At 38.7% G+C, this 23567-nt stretch overlaps 1 protein-coding gene across 2 annotated transcripts in view; it reads left to right on the top strand.

Moving 5' to 3' along the window:
• DOK5 (docking protein 5) overlaps positions 1 to 23567 on the top strand; it is a 180407-nt gene that overhangs the window by 100322 nt on the left and 56518 nt on the right. The window contains exons 3-5 of one of the 2 annotated variants that reach the window (XM_077113553.1): positions 16425 to 16539; positions 16624 to 16743; positions 19692 to 19842. In XM_077113553.1, the coding sequence (XP_076969668.1) occupies positions 16425 to 16539; positions 16624 to 16743; positions 19692 to 19842 (386 nt within the window). Of the gene's footprint in view, positions 1 to 16424; positions 16540 to 16623; positions 16744 to 19652; positions 19843 to 23567 lie in introns of both variants that reach the window. The other variant, XM_077113545.1, reaches the window with a different exon arrangement.

Genomic DNA, 23567 nt, shown 5'->3' with positions numbered 1-23567 from the left:
TAAAGATTTATCAGAAACTTTGGAGAGTATTAAGCATTTGTTTCCTTTGATTGAGTCATAGTAGTTTGTGTATTCATACTGAGAAAACTAGAAACCAGGAACCGCATAGTAATTAAAGATCTTCTAAATCCTTCCCTGCCTCTTCATTCTTCCCTGTTAAAACCTAAGTTAAGTCTCAGTCATTTACTGTCTGGTTGTCTGCAGGGTTCTCCTGAACGTCACACCCCTTGCTCAGGCCATGCTCCCATCCTTGCCATAGATAAGACTCCCAGGATTGGCCAGGCTGGCTGTGAACAGCTCAGCTCTGGTGGGTGGGGGTGAGGGTTGGGGGGAGCATTCTCCTACATTTCATGTGAGCAGCAATTCTTATAGCCGTGCAATGCTTGGGCCTTGTTCGTTGTGTACGTTTACTCCAGCAGGGTTTCTCAGCACTACGGGCACTTGGACCAGCTAACTCTTTGTTGCAGGCCCATCCTGTGCGTTGTAGGATGTTTAGCAGCATCCCTGGCCTCTACCTGCCAGATGCCAGTAGCAACCCTCCTGGTCATGCCAACCAAAAATATCTCCAGACATTGCCTCCTGTCCACTGGGGGCAAAATCCCCCCCTCCTTGGGTACCACTGGCCTACAGACAAAAGAGATAAAGAAGGAAAATGCCTCCCGGGGAGCTTCATGAAAGGAAGCCAAGAGAGAAAGCTAGCAGATGACCCTGTGTTCACCACATGCCTTTCCAGATGAGAGAGAAACCCTGAACTTCATTGGCCTTCTTGAACCAAAGTCTCCTTCCCTGGATGCCTTAGATTGGACATTTCTAGAGACTTGCTTTAATTGGAACATTTTCACAGCCTAAAAACTGTTAACTTTTTGTTAAAAAAGTTAACTTATTAACTTTTAAATTCTTTTTAAAACCCATTCCATTTCTGGTTTAATGCATTCCAGCAGCTAGCAAACTAGAACAGTTTCCTTTGCCTAGAAATTTGTCTTTGCTTTTCTCATAAATGCTTGTTTATCCTTCAATAATAACTTAGGAATAACAAGGCCAAATTTGAGAGTGGTGGCCTCTCCTGAGCCTTTTTTGTGTATTCAATTGGTGGTATTTGGTGGCTTAATCAAGAGGACTCAGAATACCCATGTTTGAATTCTAGCTCTGCTATTCGCTTGCCATGTTAGCAAGCTGCCCTCTTTAGGCCTTAACATTCCTATATGTAAAATGGGAATATGTTAGTGTCAGCTAATTAGGAAAGTTGTGGAAAACTAAATAATGTAATCTAAATAAAATGCTTAGAATCCAATGCCTAGCAAATAATTAAGAACAGAATAAATGTTAGCTACTGCAGTTGTTGTTGTTACAACCTGTGATAAATTGAAGTTGTATGTACCCTAGAAAAACATGTTCTTAGAGTTAATCCACTCCTGTGGGTATGGACCCATTATAAATAGGACCTTCTGATAATGCTGTTTCAGTTAAGGCGTGACCCCCCTCATTCAGGATGGGTCTTCATCCTTTTATTGGAGTCTTCTATAAATGAAATGAATATATAGAGGAGAGAAAGCCACAGAAACAAGGAACTGAAAGCAGGGAAACCCAATAGAGAAGGGAAGGGCCAGCAGATGCCACCATGTGTCTTGCCAAGTGGCAGAGGCGCCAAGGATGGCCCCATTGATCTTTGGGAAGAAAGCATTGCCTTGATGATGTCTTGATTTGGACATTTCCCTGGCCACAAACTGTGACCTAATAAATTCCCATTGTTTAAGCCAACTAATTTCATGCTTTGAACAGCGTAGGAAACTAAAATACTACCCAACCACAGAGTTCATTGCATAAGATTCTACAAGTGCCCACAGTTAAGGCTGTCAGTTGTTTTTGTAGGTCTGGGGGCTTTCATGAGCTTGATGAATCACATTACTTGTTGTTTCCCTTTGTGTGGCTCTGCTACACTTGTGTAGACTTGGGCTCATCAATCATTCTCTGGACACAGCTTTACTGTTGTCAAATCCTTGTTGTGATTGTATAACCTTTGGGCATATCAGTGCTTCGATCTCCTTTTCTTTAATATGAAGATGATGGTAAGGTCCACCCCAGAAGGTAGGACATTCATTCAGCAAGCTTTTATTGAGCTCTACCTGTGTGAGGCACAGCTGATGATGTTGGAAATTCAGTGTAAACAAAGCCCACAACCTTATGACCCTACTCTAGTGCAGAAGAAACAGAAATAAAGGAAATGTAGATGTAAAGTGTAGTGTGTTGGTGACTGATGAATGCTAGGGACAAAATTAAAGCAGGAAAAATTGATCGAATATATGGAGTCAGAGTGTTACAAACTTAAATAGAGTAGTTGGGGTTGGATATTATTTGAGGATAATTCTGAAGGTGGAATGGGAGTACGCCAAGGGGATATCTAGACAAAGAGTGTTTTCAAGCAGAGAAAGAGCAAGTTCAGTCCCCCAGTGGAGCTTGTGCTTGTTTGGTGGGCCTAATAAGACTACATGGATGAAATTGACTTTGGCTAGGCATTCAAAATAAGGAAAACTAAACATTGTACATTTGACTTTATTTCAATTGAGTTGGGTATCTTCAATTTCATGCCCCATTGCATCACAATAGGTCTGTATTTACAAAGAGGTATACAGTAGCACTCTGAAAATTCCAAAAAATAAAAAAATTAAAAAATAACTGTACACAAAAGAAGCAGGACATAGGTGGAGACTTCATGGTGTGGCTTTATTTCTTCCAGCGAAAGAAAGAGAGCCATTTCTCTTGGAGGAACTCTTAGGCTATCGTAGGAAAAAAATATCTGGAGAAAAGTGAATCAAAGTTTGTTCAGACTGCTGATTTTCAGGCAGAGACATCCAACATAATCACATACTGGTGCCAAAAAGCATGCCACCAACAATGTAGCCTTCTGTCATTTCCTGCGTTGATCCAGGAAAGGCAAGCCAGACAGCCTTCACCATCTGCCGTGAGTCTCTGTTGAGGCAAGGATGCTGTGATGCATGGGAAGTTTGAAAGGCCCTGCTAAAGGTGATGTGTAAGTGCCACCAGACGTTTGAGAAGTAAAGAATTGCCAGTGTCTCTTCTAAACAGGCCATAGAAGTATAACCTAATTGGTCCAAGTGTCCACCTGTGAATAATTCACCTGCTAAATAAGTGCAGTTAGAACTTACAGTTATGTCAACAGTTAACCATCTCTGCTGACATGCCCATGAAGAGACTGATGATGATATCAAGTCACAACAGCTTGATTTTCTTTCCAGGTAAGTTTCCCAAGACTACAATAGCTGACCTTTTGACCAACCTGGGTTACAGGCTTTGTTGATGGGATGAGAGATGTCCAAGCGCATAAGGAATGTGTGGTGGGCATTTATAAATAGTTGTATTTGCTTGCCTGCTAAAATACAATGGTTACAGATTTTCAAAATAGAAAATAAATAAAAATAGTGACTCAGTAATAATAGGGAGCTGTATTTCCAGATTATTTGTATAAAGCAGTTTGGAGATGGAAACAGTAAAATCATCAACACAAAATTCAAAAAAGCAGAGGGCAGAAAATGGAAAATTTATTTTTAACGAAGCATTAAACAAGTTAGAAAGAATAGAAGACTGAAATCATTCTCAAGATGCAATTATAACAATTAATTTAAATTAACCTAACATCTGTATTAGAAAATAATAGCTTAGGTTGGGTAAAATATAATAAAATAATCTATTATTTAAAATAGATTATTTAAATCTATTTTAAAAATCTATTTTTTTTTTATTAATTAAAAAAAGAATTAACAAAACAATTAGAAATCATTCCAATCTACATGTACAATCAGTAATTCTTAATAACATCACATAGTTGCATATTCATCATTTCTTAGTACATTTGCATCGATTTAGAAAAAGAAATAAAAAGACAACAGAATAAGAATTAAAACAATAATAGAAAGAAAAAAACAAAAAAAACAAAAACAAAAAACCTATACCTCACATGCAGCTTCATTCAGTGTTTTAACATAATTGCATTACAATTGGGTAGTATTGTGCTGTCCATTTCTGAGTTTTTATATCCAGTCCCATTGTACAGTCTGTATCCCTCCATCTCCAATTATCCCTTCTCTTTTTTTTTTTTTTTTAATTAACGGAAAAAAAGAAATTAACCCAACATTTAGAGATCATACCATTCTACACATGCAATCATTAATTCTTAACATCATCACATAGATGCATGATCATCATTTCTTAGTACATTTGCATTGGTTTAGAAGAACTAGCAACATAACCGAAAAAGATATAGAATGTTAATATAGAGAAAAAAATAAAAGTAATAATAGTAAAATCAAAACAAAACAACACAAAACAAAACAAAAACCTATAGCTCAGATGCAGCTTCATTCAGTGTTTTAACATGATTACTTTACAATTAGGTATTATTGTGCTGTCCATTTTTGAGTTTTTGTATCTAGTCCTGTTGCACAGTCTGTATCCCTTCAGCTTCAATTACCCATTGTCTTACCCTGTTTCTAACTCCTGCTGAACTCTGTTACCAATGACATATTTCAAGTTTATTCTCGAATGTCCGTTCACATCAGTGGGACCATACAGTATTTGTCCTTTAGTTTTTGGCTGGATTCACTCAGCATAATATTCTCTAGGTCCATCCATGTTATTACATGGTTCATAAGTTTATCTTGTCTTAAAGCTGCATAATATTCCATCGTATGTATATACCACAGTTTGTTTAGCCACTCTTCTGTTGATGGAGATTTTGGCTGTTTCCATCTCTTTGCAATTGTAAATAATGCTGCTATAAACATTGGTGTGCAAATGTCCGTTTGTGTCTTTGCCCTTAAGTCCTTTGAGTAGATACCTAGCAATGGTATTGCTGGGTCGTATGGCAGTTCTATATTCAACTTTTTGAGGAACCGCCAAACTGCCTTCCACAGTGGTTGCACCCTTTGACATTCCCACCAACAGTGGATAAGTGTGCCTCTTTCTCCGCATCCTCTCCAGCACTTGTCATTTTCTGTTTTGTTGATAATGGCCATTCTGGTGGGTGTGAGATGATATCTCATTGTGGTTTTGATTTGCATTTCTCTAATGGCCAGGGACATTGAGCATCTCTTCATGTGCCTCTTGGCCATCCGTATTTCCTCTTCTGAGAAGTGTCTGTTCAAGTCTTTTTCCCATTTTGTAATTGGGTTGGCTGTCTTTTTGTTGTTGAGATGAACAATCTCTTTATAAATTCTGGATACTAGACCTTTATCTGATATATCATTTCCAAATATTGTCTCCCATTGTGAAGGCTGTCTTTCTACTTTCTTGATGAAGTTCTTTGATGCACAAAAGTGTTTAATTTTGAGGAGTTCCCATTTATTTATTTCCTTCTTCAGTGCTCTTGCTTTAGGTTTAAGGTCCATAAAACCGCCTCCAGTTGTAAGATCCATAAGATATCTCCCAACATTTTCCTCTAACTGTTTTATGGTCTTAGACCTAATGTTTAGATCTTTGATCCATTTTGAGTTAACTTTTGTATAGGGTGTGAGAGATGGGTCTTCTTTCATTCTTTTGCATATGGATATCCAGTTCTCTAGGCACCATTTATTGAAGAGACTGCTCTGTCCCAGGTGAGTTGGCTTGACTGCCTTATCAAAGATCAAATGTCCATAGATGAGAGGGTCTATATCTGAGCACTCTATTCGATTCCATTGGTGCGATATATCTATCTTTATGCCAATACCATGCTGTTTTGACCACTGTGGCTTCATAATATGCCTTAAAGTCAGGCAGCGTGAGACCTCCAGCTTCGTTTTTTTTCCTCAAGATGTTTTTAGCAATTCGGGGCACCCTGCCCTTCCAGATAAATTTGCTTATTGGTTTTTCTATTTCTGAAAAATAAGTTGTTGGGATTTTGATTGGTATTGCATTGAATCTGTAAATCAATTTAGGTAGGATTGACATCTTAACTATATTTAGTCTTCCAATCCATGAACACGGTATGCCCTTCCATCTATTTAGGTCTTCTGTGATTTCTTTTAACAGTTTTTTGTAGTTTTCTTTATATAGGTTTTTTGTCTCTTTAGTTAAATTTATTCCTAGGTATTTTATTCTTTTAGTTGCAATTGTAAATGGGATTCGTTTCTTGATTTCCCCCTCCGCTTGTTCCTTACTAGTGTATAGAAATGCTACAGATTTTTGAATGTTGATCTTGTAACCTGCTACTTTGCTGTACTCATTTATTAGCTCTAGTAGTTTTGTTGTGGATTTTTCCGGGTTTTCGACGTATAGTATCATATCGTCTGCAAACAGTGATAGTTTTACTTCTTCCTTTCCAATGTTGATGCCTTGTATTTCTTTTTCTTGTCTAATTGCTCTGGCTAGAACCTCCAACACAATGTTGAATAATAGTGGTGATAGTGGACATCCTTGTCTTGTTCCTGATCTTAGGGGGAAAGTTTTCAATTTTTCCCCATTGAGGATGATATTAGCTGTGGGTTTTTCATATATTCCCTCTATCATTTTAAGGAAGTTCCCTTGTATTCCTATCTTTTGAAGTGTTTTCAACAGGAAAGGATGTTGAATCTTGTCGAATGCCTTCTCTGCATCAATTGAGATGATCATGTGATTTTTCTGCTTTGATTTGTTGATATGATGTATTACATTAATTGATTTTCTTATGTTGAACCATCCTTGCATACCTGCGATGAATCCTACTTGGTCATGATGTATAATTCTTTTAATGTGTTGTTGGATACGATTTGCTAGAATTTTATTGAGGATTTTTGCATCTGTATTCATTAGAGAGATTGGTCTGTAGTTTTCTTTTTTTGTAATATCTTTGCCTGGTTTTGGTATGAGGGTGATGTTGGCTTCATAGAATGAATTAGGTAGTTTTCCCTTCACTTCGATTTTTTTTGAAGAGTTTGAAGAGAATTGGTACTAATTCTTTCTGGAACGTTTGGTAGAATTCACATGTGAAGCCATCTGGTCCTGGACTTTCCTTTTTAGGAAGCTTTTGAATGACTAATTCAATTTCTTTACTTGTGATTGGTTTGTTGAGGTCATCTATGTCTTCTTGAGTCAAAGTTGGTTGCTCATGTCTTTCCAGGAACCCGTCCATTTCCTCTAAATTGTTGTATTTATTAGCGTAAAGTTGTTCATAGTATCCTGTTATTACCTCCTTTATTTCTGTGAGGTCAGTAGTTATGTCTCCTCTTCCATTTCTGATCTTATTTATTTGCATCCTCTCTCTTCTTCTTTTTGTCAATCTTGCTAAGGGCCCATCAATCTTATTGATTTTCTCATAGAACCAACTTCTGGCCTTATTGATTTTCTCTATTGTTTTCATGTTTTCAATTTCATTTATTTGTGCTCTAATCTTTGTTATTTCTTTCCTTTTGCTTGCTTTGGGGTTAGCTTGCTGTTCTTTCTCCAGTTCTTCCAAATGGATAGTTAATTCCTGAATTTTTGCCTTTTCTTCTTTTCTGATATAGGCATTTAGAGCAATAAATTTCCCTCTTAGCACTGCCTTTGCTGCGTCCCATAAGTTTTGATATGTTGTGTTTTCATTTTCATTCGCCTCGAGGTATTTGCTAATTTCTCTTGCAATTTCTTCTTTGACCCAGTCGTTGTTTAGGAGTGTGTTGTTGAGCCTCCAGGTATTTGTGAATTTTCTGGCACTCTGCCTATTATTGATTTCCAACTTCATTCCTTTATGGTCCGAGAAAGTGTTGTGTAAGATTTCAATCTTTTTAAATTTGTTGAGACTTGCTTTGTGACCCAGTATATGGTCTATCTTTGAGAATGATCCATGAGCACTTGAGAAAAAGGTGTATTCTGCTGTTGTGGGATGTAATGTCCTATAAATGTCTATTAAGTCTAGTTCATTTATAGTAATATTCAGATTCTCTATTTCTTTGTTGATCCTCTGTCTAGATGTTCTGTCCCTTGATGAGAGTGGTGAGTTGAAGTCTCCAACTATTATGGTATATGAGTCTATTTCCCTTTTCAATGTTTGCAGTATATTCCTCACGTAATTTGGGGCATTCTGATTCGGTGCGTAAATATTTATGATTGTTATGTCTTCTTGTTTAATTGTTCCTTTTATTAGTATATAGTGTCCTTCTTTGTCTCTTTTAACTGTTTTACATTTGAAGTCTAATTTGTTGGATATTAGTATAGCCACTCCTGCTCTTTTCTGGTTGTTATTTGCATGAAATATCTTTTCCCAACCTTTCACTTTCAACCTATGTTTATCTTTGGGTCTAAGATGTGTTTCCTGTAGACAGCATATAGAAGGATCCTGTTTTTTAATCCATTCTGCCAATCTATGTCTTTTGATTGGGGAATTCAGTCCATTGACATTTAGTGTTATTACTGTTTGGATAATATTTTCCTCTACCATTTTGCCTTTTGTATTATATATATCATATCTGATTTTCCTTCTTTCTACACTCTTTTCCATATCTCTCTCTTCTGTCTTTTTGTATCTGACTCTAGTGCTCCCTTTAGTATTTCTTGCAGAGCTGGTCTCTTGGTCACAAATTCTTTCAGTGACTTTTTGTCTGAGAATGTTTTAATTTCTCCCTCATTTTTGAAGGATAATTTTGCTGGATATAGGAGTCTTGGTTGGCAGTTTTTCTCTTTTAGTATTTTAAATATATCATCCCACTGTCTTCTAGCTTCCATGGTTTCTGCTGAGAAATCTACACAAAATCTTATTGGGTTTCCCTTGTATGTAATGGATTGTTTTTCTCTTGCTGCTTTCAAGATCTTCTCTTTCTCTTTGACCTCTGACATTCTAACTAGTAAGTGTCTTGGAGAACGCCTATTTGGGTCTAATCTCTTTGGGGTGCGCTGCACTTCTTGGATCTGTAATTTTAGGTCTTTCATAAGAGTTGGGAAATTTTCAGTGATAATTTCTTCCATTAGTTTTTCTCCTCCTTTTCCCTTCTCTTCTCCTTCTGGGACACCCACAACACGTATATTTGTGCGGTTCATATTGTCCTTGAGTTCCCTGATACCCTGTTCAAATTTTTCCATTCTTTTCCCGATAGTTTCTGTTTCTTTTTGGAATTCAGATGTTCCATCCTCCAAATCACTAATTCTATCTTCCGTCTCTTTAAATCTATCATTGTAGCTATCCATTATTTTTTCTATGTTTGCTACTTTATCCTTCACTTCCATAAGTTCTGCGATTTGTTTTTTCAGTTTTTCTATTTCTTCTTTATGTTCAGCCCATGTCCTCTTCATGTCCTCCCTCAATTTATCGATTTCATTTTTGAAGAGGTTTTCCATTTCTGTTCGTATATTCAGCATTAGTTGTCTCAGCTCTTGTGTCTCATTTGAGCTATTGGTTTGTTCCTTTGACTGAGCCATATTCTCAATCTTTTGAGCGTGGACAGTTATCTTCTGCTGCTGGCGTCTGGGCATTTATTCAGATTTCTCTTGGTGTTGGACCCAGCAAGGTTGTAATATTTTTCTGTGAAATCTCTGGGTTCTGTTTTTCTTATCCTTCCCAGTAGGTGGCGCTCGTGGCACCCGTTTGTCTGCGGGTCCCACCAGTAAAAGGTGCTGTGGGACCTTAAACTTTGGAAAACTCTCGCCGTCCTGGGGGTTCACTAGCCGAAACGGCTTGAGCCGGCCCGGGGTCCGAACGCAGGGAGGGTTGCTGGTCGCCGCAGCCAGGGAAAGAGCCCGTCCGAATTTCCTAGTCGGCCCTGGGCAACAAGCGTGGCGGGAGGGCGCCAGCGGCAGCGGCCCACCCGAGAGAGTGCACGTTCCCCGGGAGTCACGGGTTTGGAAGGGGCCTCCCCCACCCGTCACCGTTCTCCGCGGCCTGGGGGTTTCCGATCCAATTCTCTCAGTTGGTCCGGGGGCTGCGCGTGGTGTGGGCGCCAGCCGTCTTTGTTTCAGGGGACCGCGTCTCCAATTCTCCCAGCCGGCCCGGGAAGGGGGAAGGGAGTAACTCCGGCCGCTTGCCACCCCGCCCGGTAAGGCCCGCGCGCCTCGGCGATCTCACCCGAGCTGCTTCTCTCAGCCAGCCAGCCGTTCCAGGATGGGGTACGCTGTCTTTTTTATCTCTGTTGTGGCTTTGGGCGCTTTCTGTATCGTTTCTACTCCCCTAGTAGGTGTCCTGGAGAAGAAACTAAGATCCGCGCGTCTTACTAAGCCGCCATCTTCCAGGAAGTCCTATTTTAAAAATCTATTATTTTTAATTTCTTAAACTCAGTTATAGGGTTCTACAAGAGATATACCAAAAATTGAGGGAAAGAAAAATTAAAAAAAAAAGAAAGGCTTTCACACAGTGGAAGACTACACGGAAACCAAAACTTCCTGTGTATGTAACAGAACTGACATTGAATGAAAGAATCCAGACACAAAAGCATATATCCAATATGAGTCCATTTATATAAAATTTTTAAAAAGGCAGAACTAATCAATGGTGACTGAGGTCTCCATAGTGGTTTTGCTTGTGGGCCATGTTGACTAGAAAGGTGTGGTTTAAACTGATGGTTTGTTACATGTCCATCTGGTTGGTGGCTTCACACATCAGCCTCCACTGGACTGTGGACCTGAGGTATCCGTCCTTCATCTGCTTGATCCTGTTATTCAGATTTGTGTGCTGAGTATCGCCAGAAGGATTTCACTTAAACCGTAGTCCAGATACCACATAAGAGCAAGAGGTTTTGAAAAGATGAGTATTCTCCAAGATTTTAAGGTCCAACTAGGAAAGATGAGTTTAGTTCAGACTAAACTGAATGAATAGACATATATTTTATTTTTACTTAGGAATTATGATGTCCATTCCTCTTTTTCCTACTTCCAAATCTGTGGTGCAGTTTAAACATGTTGTTTCAACATAAAGGAATGCCCTTTAATCTATTTGTCCCCCAAAGAGTTTGCATCATTAGTTTTGTTTATTCATTCTTTGTTTTTTCCAGGAATGCCTGTTATAGAGTGTAGAATTAGGAAAAACATACACATATAGAAGCCATAAGTTGTAGGTTTGAGTTGTGCTTCCACCCTTGCTTCCTAACTGTGAACTCATAATTAAATTGCTTATTTGAGTCATCCTTATAGTGGCTTCAATATAGTACCAAGAATGTTATATTGTCCAGAGAATCCAGTATCATGTTGCAACCATTTGATTGTCTGTGGTTGATTGAAGTGAGTGGATTTCTTTCTAGAGAATTAGATTTGTAACTGTTACTTTGGGGAAGAGAGCAGGGTAGGGTTCATTCCCTCACTTTAACTAGACTGGTAGTACTTCTATATAATCGGACACTATATAAGAATTCCTTTGCACAGTAAAAAAACAAAGAATTCAACTGCTAATACAAAAGCATAAGCATTACTGTAGTGGAATTCCCTGAATATGCCATATGTGGCTAGGAAGTCTGGTCTCTTTCCTATAAGAAGAAATTTTATTATAGATTGGGATTTAAGGGGAAATCTGTGAACATTCTCAGCCACTAGGAGATCAAACAGAAGGTGTATTAATCAACTTTTGCTATGGCAACAATTCCAAAATCTCCGTAGCTTATAGCAACACACCTTATCTCTTGCTCTTGATACAGAAGGTCCCTGGATTGGCTGTGGGTATGCTGGGCATAGCTGGATTATTTTGACTCAGCTGAGATGCACCTGTCAGCTCATTCAGGGATCTGTGAGAAAGGAGGGGAATTTTTTTTCATGGAGGAGAGTTGAAGCTCAAGGAGGGAGAACTCACCTTACTAAAGTCTTATTTACATCTTCTACGCAGAGGCGGCATAACAGCTCACCTTCTCTAGCCAAAGCAAGTCACATGACCAAGTCCAAAGTCAAGAGCACTGGAAGTATGCTCAGCATACAGCAAAGAGTGACAAGGGTGGGGAGGGAATAAATGATTGTGAACAAATAATTCAATCTATGAGAGAAAGCAAAGGACTCTGAGCTGCAAATTTTATCTTCTGTCTGATCTTAAAAACCTCTAACTCCTCTATATGAAGTGAAAATCATTTTTGCAAAATCTTATCTTTCATTAGTCCTGTTACTGATGAAAATTTGTAGCTAACTTTCTTTGGAACAGTTATTTTGCCCTTTAGATCATACTTGTCCAACATATTTCAGATTTTGACCATGAGACTAGAAAGACATTATTGTTTTCTTGCCAGGGAGATGCAATTGTGATATGGGTGAAAAAGGCAAAAAGAAAACAAATAGTCCTAGTCAGGTGGATGACCTTTGGGATATTACGTGGGAACCAAGTCTTAACCAACTCCTATCAAAATCTACTGTCATGCCTCTGTCAAGCAAAGGAGAGCTGTTCCTGGAATGTATGACCTTTAGATCAGTTCATTATCCCATGACTGTTAACTCGGCAAGAAATTATATGAAATAGTATGTCAGTTTCATAATAAGAATATTTTCAGCAGGACAGATTTATGGTGTTTTCTTCCTAATTTTTAGCTGTTTATCCTTTAGTCATTAATGTTTTGTGTTATATTCAGTATAATACTATTATTTACTTAGTATTTTTCTTTAAATCAACTTACTTTTTGATTTAAATTAATTCTTTATGGAAAACTTTATAACTACCATCAATAGAAAACCATTTTCAATGGCCATTGATAGAAATTAACATTAAGAAAGAAATACAATGGGAAGAATATAATGTGTTTAAATTCTGGCCACCTTTGTTGCCAGCCAGCAATCTTGAAAACAGGCTCTGTTTTTTTTTTTTTTTTTGCATGGACAGGCACTGGAAATCTAACCCACATTGGCATGACAGGCGAGAACTCTGCCACTGAACCACATCACTCCACCCCAGGCTCCATCTTTTTAAAAGTGTAGTTTTTAAGCATTAAAAGTCTTACTCCTTGGTATAAGCTGTTTTAACTAAGTGAAAGAGTGTGTCTGTGAACCACCTAAAATCATCTCATGTACATGGGAAATCAACTCTCATATACCGTCCCCAACTTTGTGATTCACTGGGGTAGTGGGAAAACAATTTCGGAAGAAAGAGGCTTGGGTTGAGTATTGCAACAATATATATATATTCCTAGCGTGACTTTGGACTACTTTGCATCTCTAACCTTCGGTTCTGTATCGAAGGGAAATAATCATACCTCAGTAGGTTATAAGGAGGAATGAACCAAATAATACATGCACATGAAAGCCTTGATAAATTTTGGACAGTGTTCATCAGATTTAAGGAGGTGTTATATTAGGAATCATTGCCAGGGAATCATTATGGCTTCAGAAGAAGGGAGAACATTCAGAAAGTAAGACTGGTAGAATAGTCACATTTCTGGCTAGGTTATCAGGACTAGAAAAAGGACAGAGCGTCTAGACAAGGAGGCACTACTTTTCCTTCAGTTTTATGTGACTCGTAAAGGTCTCTGCAAATGTAAGTTATCATAGTTATCACTTTAACCTATACATTGACAAAAGCTCTAGTGTGGATTGGTGTAGTAGATCTTAACTCTTTTGAAAGTAAGGGGTGTGTGTTCATGGGTATGTGTACACGTGTGTGTACGCATATGAACTTGTGTGTATGTGTGAGTCTGTATATATGGGTGAGTCTGTGTTATGTGTGCATGTGTGTATATGCGTGTGCGTGTGTATGCATGTACATGTTCACCTGTGTTCTCACTGAGACGTGGGGACAGAGACTTGCTTTAGGACCTGTCTGTCCTTTGGCATGTGAAACCATAATGTCCCCTGCTCTGAGAACACTCCCTCCCTCCCTGAGCGAGGGTGTTGAGTTACTTATTATCCAAACCAATTTCCAAAATGGGTGATTGCGTTCTGATTCATACAATCCCCCCTATGTTTTTTGACTGCTTCCGGTGACTTATTCCTTCCTGGCTCTCCTTCATGGATGTATAATGAAGTGACATAGATCAGAGATGTCAGTGAGTTCCAGCCTGGGGTGGGTGACTCTTAGTGCCCTAGCGGGAGGGTCAGCATAAAGCCTGGGGGTATCTGTACCCTACTTCTGCCCTGAGAGAACCCACACTGAAAGAAAGAGTTCCTCCAGTGGGAGATGAGTTCAGGGTCTAAAGATCCTCTGGGCCAAAGCATGAAGAATCAGTTATTAGTGCTTCCAAAGGGCGAGCGGGCAGGTCAGGAGTCAGGTGCCTTGTTAGAGCATAATAATAGTATTCATCTCATCTCAAGGTTTTGTTTTTGTGTGTGTGCACAGATAAATGATTCATTCTGTATAAAAAAGCTAAGCACAGTGTGTGGAGGATTATATTATGGTGAGGGTTCAAACAGTGTTGACTCTTAGTAGGATCACTTTTCATTTATTCAGTTCATCAATAAACTACTGTTCAAAGGAGTCTCAAGACTAATTTGAAGGTTGGCAGATAAACAGGTTAACTACAACAACAGGTAGTAGGTTAGAGCTTTATGGAGTGGCTATGGGAATGTAGAAAAAGGGCAAGTAATTCAGGCTGAAGTCAGAGCAACATTTCTAGAGGAAGAGGGTTTTAAAGGATAAGTGGGATTTTCCAAGATAGAAAGAGGCAAGAAGGAAAGGCATTCACCTTGGGGAGGCACCCTGGACGTAAATTTTTTGGGTGAATTTGGTCTGTTGTTCATCGAGTCCACATATACGTTACCAAGTTCCCAACGTGTGAAGACATAATGGTGAGTAAAAAACCCACTGCCCCTGCCCTGTGGAACTTTGACTCTAGAGGAAAGCAAGCACTGAGCATGAGCAAAACCCCATAGAGCCAAAGGAGGGAAAGACACAGGACACCAGCGGACGGTGTAGCCCTGAGACGCCAGTTAGATGTGGCGGGGAGGGGGTCTCAGGTTAGATTAAGACCCAACCTGAAGGGGGTGAATGGGAGTGATGGAAGGAGAGGGTGGGGAAGGCTCTGTCTCAGGAGAATCATGGTGCTTCCTGGGACCTGAGTGAAGTGTGGCTAGGATGTGGGAAGCCTGAGGAAACACTGCAGCAGGGAAGCTGGGGAGATAGCAGCGGTGCAATGGGAAATCAACGAAGTTTTCTGTTTTATGCATAGAGATGCTGGAATGCAATCTGTGTTTGGAAAAGATCATTCTAGCTGCTGTGTGGACAATGAATTGAAGGGAATTAGGAAAATTAAGTTGGAAGTAGAGAGACCAGTAAGTAGTGACAGTAAGATGATAGTGGCTTGTGTTAGGGTGGTAGCACAAAAATAAATACGCAGAAAAAAAAATCAACTGTTGCATATGGTGAACTGGGAGAGACTTGGTATAGTTGGAGTATAAGAGATGGGCGTGTGGAGTCACTGGCTTTAGCCAGCTTTTAAGGAGCGTTGGTAAGACATTTCATGCTAAAACATGGGCATTTATACTATAAAAGGAGCCAATGAAAGTTGAGAAGCAGGGAAATGAAATAATCAGATTAAAGTATGCACAGAAGGTATTTATTTCTCTCCCCACCTACTTCCTGAACCAGGCATTCAGTGAATTTAGAATTATAGATGGGAAAGATCGTACAACATAACCGAAGGTATAGATTGATGGGAAACACTCTTTTTTTTTGATACTAGTACAAAGTGGATACACCAGGGTGAGGTTAAATTTGTCTTGTAAATGCTTTACCCTGAAGCCAGCTAAGTTTTCCTCTTGGGGGACCCAAATGGCAGAAATATGAAGGACAGTCATTTCAGAAACACACAATGAGCTAATACCCTTTGAGGGTGGGGAGCAGTTTACAGAAGGGCAAAAGGGATCAAGCAAGAGCTAGAAGAGAGAGTTGGATGGGGATAGCTTTCCCTACTGATCTGAGCTGAAGAAGGGGCAGCATCCTCAGACTCTAAACAGATGAGAAGCTGAGAATAAGCCAGAGAGAGTGGAGGATATATTCCACAAATCAGTTCCCTACGAACTATCTGTTGAAATATCTTATTTGAACCCAGAGGAAAGGGCTGTATTTGTAGCCTCTGGGTTCCCTCTGTCCAAGAATGAGAGAAATTGTTTATGAATTGGACCACCCTTCCCTTTCCTTCCTTGGGGTTGCATTTAAGACCCTGATGCTGGGAGTTCTCTGAAGAGATGGAGACTCTGGAGGCTTTTACAGAGGGCTGAGAAGCATGGGGACATGAGGGGCACACAGACCTGAGAACGATTTAAATGTTGAATCTTTTTTTGCATGGGGGATACAAAACAAAAACAAGCAAAAGAAAACTACAACAATTTGTACTTCCGTGAAGTGTTGCATCTGTGCCACTGAATATGCTTCAGGAAATTTAATAAGGAGTGGCAATTTCTTAACTTTTCTTCCTGAGTGTTAAGTCAATACAGAATTCAGCGAAAAAGATTGAGAAGACACTTTTCTATCAGGTTGTGTGCACCTGTGATGCGTCCTCCTGCTTTCTGCATCTCGCCATCCTGTGGGTAGGTAGCCTGGCAGCACCCATTCAGGGAGTTGGATCAAAACTTCTAATTGCTCATTTTTTCAGGTTACGGAACTCAACAATGTGAAGAATGTAGCACGATTGCCAAAGAGCACCAAGAAACACGCCATAGGGATTTATTTCAGCGATGACACCTCCAAGACCTTCGCGTGTGAATCAGGTTTGTCAAGGCTGTGGGAGCTCGGGCTTTTGGCCTGTCAGCGGGTGCTGTGTTTCCAGGTTAATGGTGTGGACATTTCCACAGATCTGGAGGCTGATGAGTGGTGCAAAGTGCTCCAGATGGAGTGTGTGGGGACGCGGATCAGTGATATCAGCCTCGGAGAACCCGACCTACTGGCTACTGGTGTTGAGAGAGAGCAGAATGGTACGTAAAGAAAATTCTCTCCCCCTCTCTCTTTTTAAACTGCCTTTGCTGCTCTGTCATAAATCAGAAGGCATCTTGTTCATATTAAATTATAGGCATTAGAAAAATACAAAAGAAAGAAGTAAAAATCACATTTGCTCTTACCCGCAACCTGTATTAACATTTCTTTGTATTTCTTTCTTTAACACTTCTTTTCAATGTAAAATATGGACGCCATCTATTCTAAGAACAGTGAGAAATTTAGGGACACCTGCAGCATATCAGTTCCTGTGGTAGAGGCTTTATCTGCATTAGATTAGGTTTCTTTTTTTCACATGGGCAGGCACCGGAAATTGAACCCGGGTCTCCGGCATGGCAGGCAAGAACTCCGCCTGCTGAGCCACTGTGGCCCACCGTAGATTAAGTTTTAAAATTAAACTTTAATTTCATAGCAGCCCGAGGGCATAGGCACTTTTACAGCCCCTCCCCCCGCCCCGTTTTACAGATGAGAAAACTGAAGCTTCAAGGAGATAAATAGCTAGTTAGTATTCAATTCCAGACTATACCCTTAAGTCTATATTTATAGCATATGGATTTCTCCTTTTTCACATAAAATTTTATTGGAGGCTTTTTAATATTTTTACTAGAATCCCAACCTTATGAATATTGAAACAAATTTAAGTCCACATGAAACAAATTTAAGTCCACATGTATATGTGATTTTAAAAAACTGAACAATTCAAGCCAACTATTTACACTTAACGCTCAACCTGGGAATAAGGGAATACATCATTTAAAATAATAATGGCCAATATATTCATGAACAATTCTGTAAATCCAGTGTTGATTTATAGGATGAACCCAGAGGTGAGGAATCATTTCTGTCTCCAAACTGCTAAACCTTGACAAAGGATGAGTTGGATCATTGAGTTCCCCCTTTAGCCAGTTGACTAGATTTATGAGGATGTATCACAGCCAGAGGGGCTCTGGGATCATCAGGCTTCATTACAAACCATGCAGGGTTGAATATATGCTGACCCTTTCCCTTGGGAGTACTCTCCAATTGTTAGTTAAAAAATGCTCCCCCTCCCCATTGGAACTATGTCTTTATGACATGTCCCCAATTTGTGACTATTCTGGATGCACTGTGTCTGCTCTAATCCATCTCCATGGAAGTGTTAATAACTGAGACCTAGAAACACTGGCTGATTCGTAAGCCCTCATTGCAGGTTGTGAAATTGAGCTACAGAGAGGTTAAGTCACACGACCAAGCCACAGGCTCCTCTTCCTTCAGTGTTCCTCTTGGGGCACTAAATCACAGTGCCCTGGGGACAGAGAGACAGCCCCATAGTACCTCATGCACATAGACTTATGAAGCCAAATCATAAGGAAGAAAGCATGACAGGTTTGGGTTTTTTTCCAACCTAGAGTGCTCAGATCTGGACTTGCTTTCACAGATTATATTAGCGAAGCTGTATCCTGCTAGGGTTAAAAACTTAATTCAAGAAATAGCTGTAAGAGGGGTTACCTGTTTTTTACCCATTTTCTGTCTGTAGCTCAGATTCCTCTTCCATTAAATAGAATAAGAATATCTCCGAGATATAACTACTAGGGGTTATTATTAGAGTTGAGAGAAACTCAACTCTATCTTCTAAGGCACTTTAAAAATATTGATTTGTATAACTTTAAATCTTTGTAATACAAATGATCATACCACCACCACCATTGTCATTTGAGCAAGGTAGAATTATAGAAGAAGTTCTAAGCAAAGAAATTGGTGATGGTCTGTCTTAATGTTTACCTAATGAAGAATGTCTTCCGTACTTGCTCCAGACACTCAGGGAGAAATTTGCTCCATTGAATACATGTTTAAAATAGCAGTTTCTAGAAAACATAAAATATTTGGTTATTGGGGATTTGAAACAACAGAAATTTTGAATAGCAGGTGCATGACTACATTTCACGAACACAATTTTGATATTCTTATATTTTTTTCAACTCTAATATAATTATCTTGTTAAAACAATTAATTTAGACTACCACTAATTTAAAATCACTAGTATGGCCCTATTTTGTTTGATGTAGTCATCTACCATGATGATCTATAGGTAGAGATATGTTTGTTATAGTAGTATTCTTATCCATATATCACTTAATGATTTTAACTCTGTAACTTCTTCAATTAATGAATTTTCTAGAAAAATAACATAAATATTGTGACTGTATTTGTTGGGATGAAAATTTGGTTGTGCTAATCAGCCAAGAATTTTATATTGTGCAATCTTGGTTAAATTTTAACAAATCACCCAAATAAGCAAATGAATAATTCTTTCCAATATTTGGCGAAAGAAAGCTCTTTGTTAAAAACTAGTTCAAATATATCAATCGGCATTTTCCCAATCTTTTGGTTGTTTAAGTGCATAGAATTAGTGTGAAGTCTTATTTAAATAATTTGGGGTACAGTTTTATTCATTTAGTTATGAAAAATTTAAGTTGATCAATATGACTTTGATATTATTAAACCAGGAGATAATTATTTCACACCTGCATCTTTCGTGAGCACAAAAGTCTGAGTGTAATTAACTTGTGCTTGGCAGAGGAAAAAATGCTTTTAATGATTTTACTACCTTATTTTCTTATTGGCATACAATTTTGTTATTATGGAAATTTAAAAATTCTAAGAATGGTCTTTGGCCATGTAAATAATGTTTCATGTCTATTGGCAGCCACAGACAGTATCGTTACTACATTCTTAAATATGGTCTGAATTTAAAAAATTTTCTGGAACTGTTAATTTATCTGCCTGAATATTCAACCAAATCTAGAGAAGAATGTGCACCTGAATTATATTTAAATGCCTCTGTGTTCCTACAATGTCTTTGATGCGTTATTCCTCGGGATTTTAGACTAACCTTTTGTTTTTCTCCCAGAGAGATTCAATGTGTATTTGATGCCATCTCCTAACTTAGATGTACATGGCGAATGTGCCTTGCAGATTACATATGAGCATATCTGTCTTTGGGACGTCCAGAATCCCAGAGTCAAACTCATCTCTTGGCCGCTAAGCGCCCTGCGGCGGTATGGACGTGATGCCACATGGTTCACATTTGAGGCAGGGAGGTGAGTTTAATGATCATTTTGCCAGGTTTTGTTCTTGTGGTAGACTCACATCATTTGGGGCCTGGGTTTATATTTGAGACCCAACGTGACGCACACTTCGGAAAATTCAGAGAGTTGTGATTCTGTTTTGCTTGGTGCATTTGTAAAGCATCCATGATTGCAACATGTCTTTCTTTCCAGTGGAGAATTTTAATTTTAATGCAAGTGATATGACTTTTCATTACACAGTTTGACTCCATGTCACACACTGAAGTTGAATTGGGTAAAAATACTAAAAATGTACCATTTTCTGTATCAAGTTGAACAGAAATCAGCTTCTTAGGTTTTGGAAATGTCCATATCATCACTTATGTTTCCTCCTCTATCCAGCTCTGGCAGATTTTCACTATGAGAGCCCATTGATATTTTTTGAAGTTGTAGGTTATTGAGGTTCATGTATTTTGCTCACAGTGTAATGAATGATATAAATACTATAGGAGTTCAATTCTCAAACTTGCTAATTGTGATATCCAAGTTTTCCCTTTTTCTGTTTAGAGGCTGATCTGGGAGAGAGAAAAGGATACCAAAAAGATTTGAGGTGACCAGTAGCCACAAAGAGATTCGTCTAATGAACATTTAATTTTATTTCCCTTGTTCCCCACCTAACCTTTCTCAGAATTTACATTCTTTTTTGAAACATCACGGACAGATTTTATATTTTAGCATTTTAAATGACTAAGATATACAAGTCCTTCTGTATATGGCCTGACATTACATTCAAGTTGGAAATAGTCAACTTGTGACTTTTTTTTTCTCTCTAATTTTGATTATAAGAGTTCACAATTCTTCCTGACAGGAGTACAGTACTCTGCAGAAGGAAAATCAAAATTCTAAATACCCAAGAAACTGAATCATGAGAGCATGTCACAGTAATGGCCTGGTCCCAAATTAATCTGTTCGTTCCATGTTAAACAAAACCCAGTTATTTACAATTCATTTTTCAAAACTTGATCAGTTTGATTTTCCTATAACTCTCCTAGAAAGTTTTAAAATTCTCTTTTCAATACATCTCTTCTCTGAACTATTTTCAAGTACTTAGACATTGAAATGCTATAAATGAGATGGTGAAAGTCCCAGAGAATACAAAGGTCATCACATTAAAAAAATAAAACTTTAATGTTCAACAGCAATGTTCCTATTTCATCAGAATAACTTATTATCCTCATGGGAAAGTTAAGGATTGTTTGCTGTAGTTTGTTTTTCCCCTTTGGGCCTCAGAAATTATTTATGAATTAGTTTCAACCAATGGAATCTAGGAGTAGAAAATATTTTATAAAATAAATAGATTTTTTCTGCTGATTATATACCTCACATGATTTTCTACTCATATTTCCTATTGAATTCTGCAGTGATAAAAACTTTTGGGTGCCCATTTAGACAGGACTTATTCAAACGTTGAAGTTTATGGTAAAACAGTAATAAGAAAACAATATAGCATTTTCTGCTGATGTCTGAGAACTAAAACCTTGGTAAACTTCTGTAGCATTTCATAACTATTTGAACCTTTCTTTGAAATTATCTCAGTTTTTCAGGTATAAAATGAATCTACTTATATCACACACAATTTAGTGTTTTTTTCATATTGAAATTTAATAGAACTGCTAAGGATCTAGAAGATTATTTTTAAGGACTTTATTTCTTCTAAGTGCTATAGGAAACCATACTGATTTAAAAATAAGTGTAAAAATAAGTGTATTTGGGTCTGTGTGTTATATAATCATGCCTGCACTTTTTAAAGGTCACTGATTGCATTTGGACAGTAGGATGGAGTAGGCAGATGTAGATGTGGGGAGATACTGAAGCAGCCCAGGTGAAAGAAATGGTTATTGAAAAATATGACTGGAGTGGAGACATAAATTCCACAATTTCTATCAATAGTCTCTGGCCAAAAGCAATAAAGTGCTTACTTGGAAAATGAAAGTTTTATTCCATGACTTTATGGCCTCTTCACAGTTTGAACTTTAGGTCATTTTATCTAAGAACTCAAGTAATTAGATGATCACAGTAATGATAACCATGCCAGGACTGTATTCCTAGGATGTTTCTCATTTGTTAGGCAGCACAATATAGTGTAAAAAGCAATGGTTTGGGAGTCAGAGAGACCCCAGGTTCCAAGCTCTATTCTTCATTAGCTGTTGACCTTGGGTAAAGTGCTTAACTTGACTGACCATCCTTTGTAAGGTCAGCCTAGTAATACCTTCCTTTCAGCATTACACAGGTAAAGGTACCCAATGGCTACACTTCATGGTATCTTTGATATTCTGTTATGATTACTTCTGGACCAAGACTTGGGTTTATAGAACACAGGCAGTGTTAAATCCAAGGCAATATCACTATATTATATTTTGCCTGAAACTCAGATAAAGATGACTTTTTATAGTTGTCATCGAGATGCTCAGGATAATAAGACCATTCTTGGGCCCTCAAGCATGAAGATTTCATATCTGCTGTGCTTTATTAGTGAATAATTTTTTCCTTGGCTATTTTTGGATGTGTTCAAAACAAGGCAGTTTCATATTAACTAATATAATTTTTTCTCTCTCCCACATCAACGCGTGGGCAGGAGGTGAGTCTCTCTAGGCAAATAGTTTTTATATATCCAACGTGAGTCTGAAAAGGAATTACAGTATTCCCCTCTAGGCCCAGGACTCTTTTTTGCAAAGACCTTGGGCCAAGTTCTTTTCACCTTTGGCCTCTGTTAGAGTTGGAAATGAGTTCTGCTCCTACTTAGTGGCATCATTTTACCCAATGCTGACATATGGGGCATGGGAAATAAGCTGGACGAGGCATTGGAGGAAGTGAAATAAAATTACGGTGTGCCACATCCTGGTCGTAGGTCTCCTAACTCCCTGAGCTTCCATTCTCCCCACCTGTAAAATGGGATAGCATTACTTCTCTCTCAAGATTGCCATGAAGATTAAATGATGGCACATGCAAAAATACCTGGCAGAGTGTCTGACACATAGTGGACGTTTGTCCCAACCCAAACTTACACAAGTAGAAACAGAATTCATTGGCTCAGAGACCAATAATGACTGATTTTCATTTCACTGTGCTGTTGCTTCTAGGACAGCTTCACTCTGGTTACACGTAGTGGTTGTCAGGAGCTTAGGGCTCGAAGTCCCACACCTGTGACCAGTAGAAAAGAGCTAAATTACTCACATATGTTGGGCATTGCATCCACCATGTACCAGGCACCATGCTGAGTACTTTCTGCAAAGAACACGGGGTACAATGGAATGTGGATGTTCTCCCAAAGCAAGAAGTGGTACTAGCACCATCAGAAGGGGGAATGAATGTGAGGTTTAAAAATAACTAGCAAATAGTGCCCAATGCAGCATTTAATAATTGTTCAAAGTAAATTTGGCAAAGCAACTATTTGGCTGTAACGATCAATATCACTCACGATGATGCTGATCTCCAGGAAATTTGCTCTCCAATGAAGGCAGGTCTGTGGACATGCGGCAATGTCTGGAGACAATTTTATCTGTCACAACTGGGAGGGGGTGGTGGTCTACTGGAATCTAGTGCCTTGAGACCATGGATGCTGCTAAACCTCCTACAGTTCAAAGAGAGCCTCCCTGCATTCCCCAACAAAGAGTTATCAGGTCCAATTATTTGGTTGAAAAACTCTTCCCTAGGAGGTATCGCAGGCATTGAAAATCATCACTAATATTTATTGAGCA

Source organism: Tamandua tetradactyla, chromosome 1 (genome assembly GCF_023851605.1).
Source record: "Tamandua tetradactyla isolate mTamTet1 chromosome 1, mTamTet1.pri, whole genome shotgun sequence".
In the NCBI taxonomy this organism is placed as follows: Eukaryota; Metazoa; Chordata; class Mammalia; order Pilosa; family Myrmecophagidae; genus Tamandua; species Tamandua tetradactyla.
This window is presented reverse-complemented; position numbering and strand designations above follow the sequence as displayed.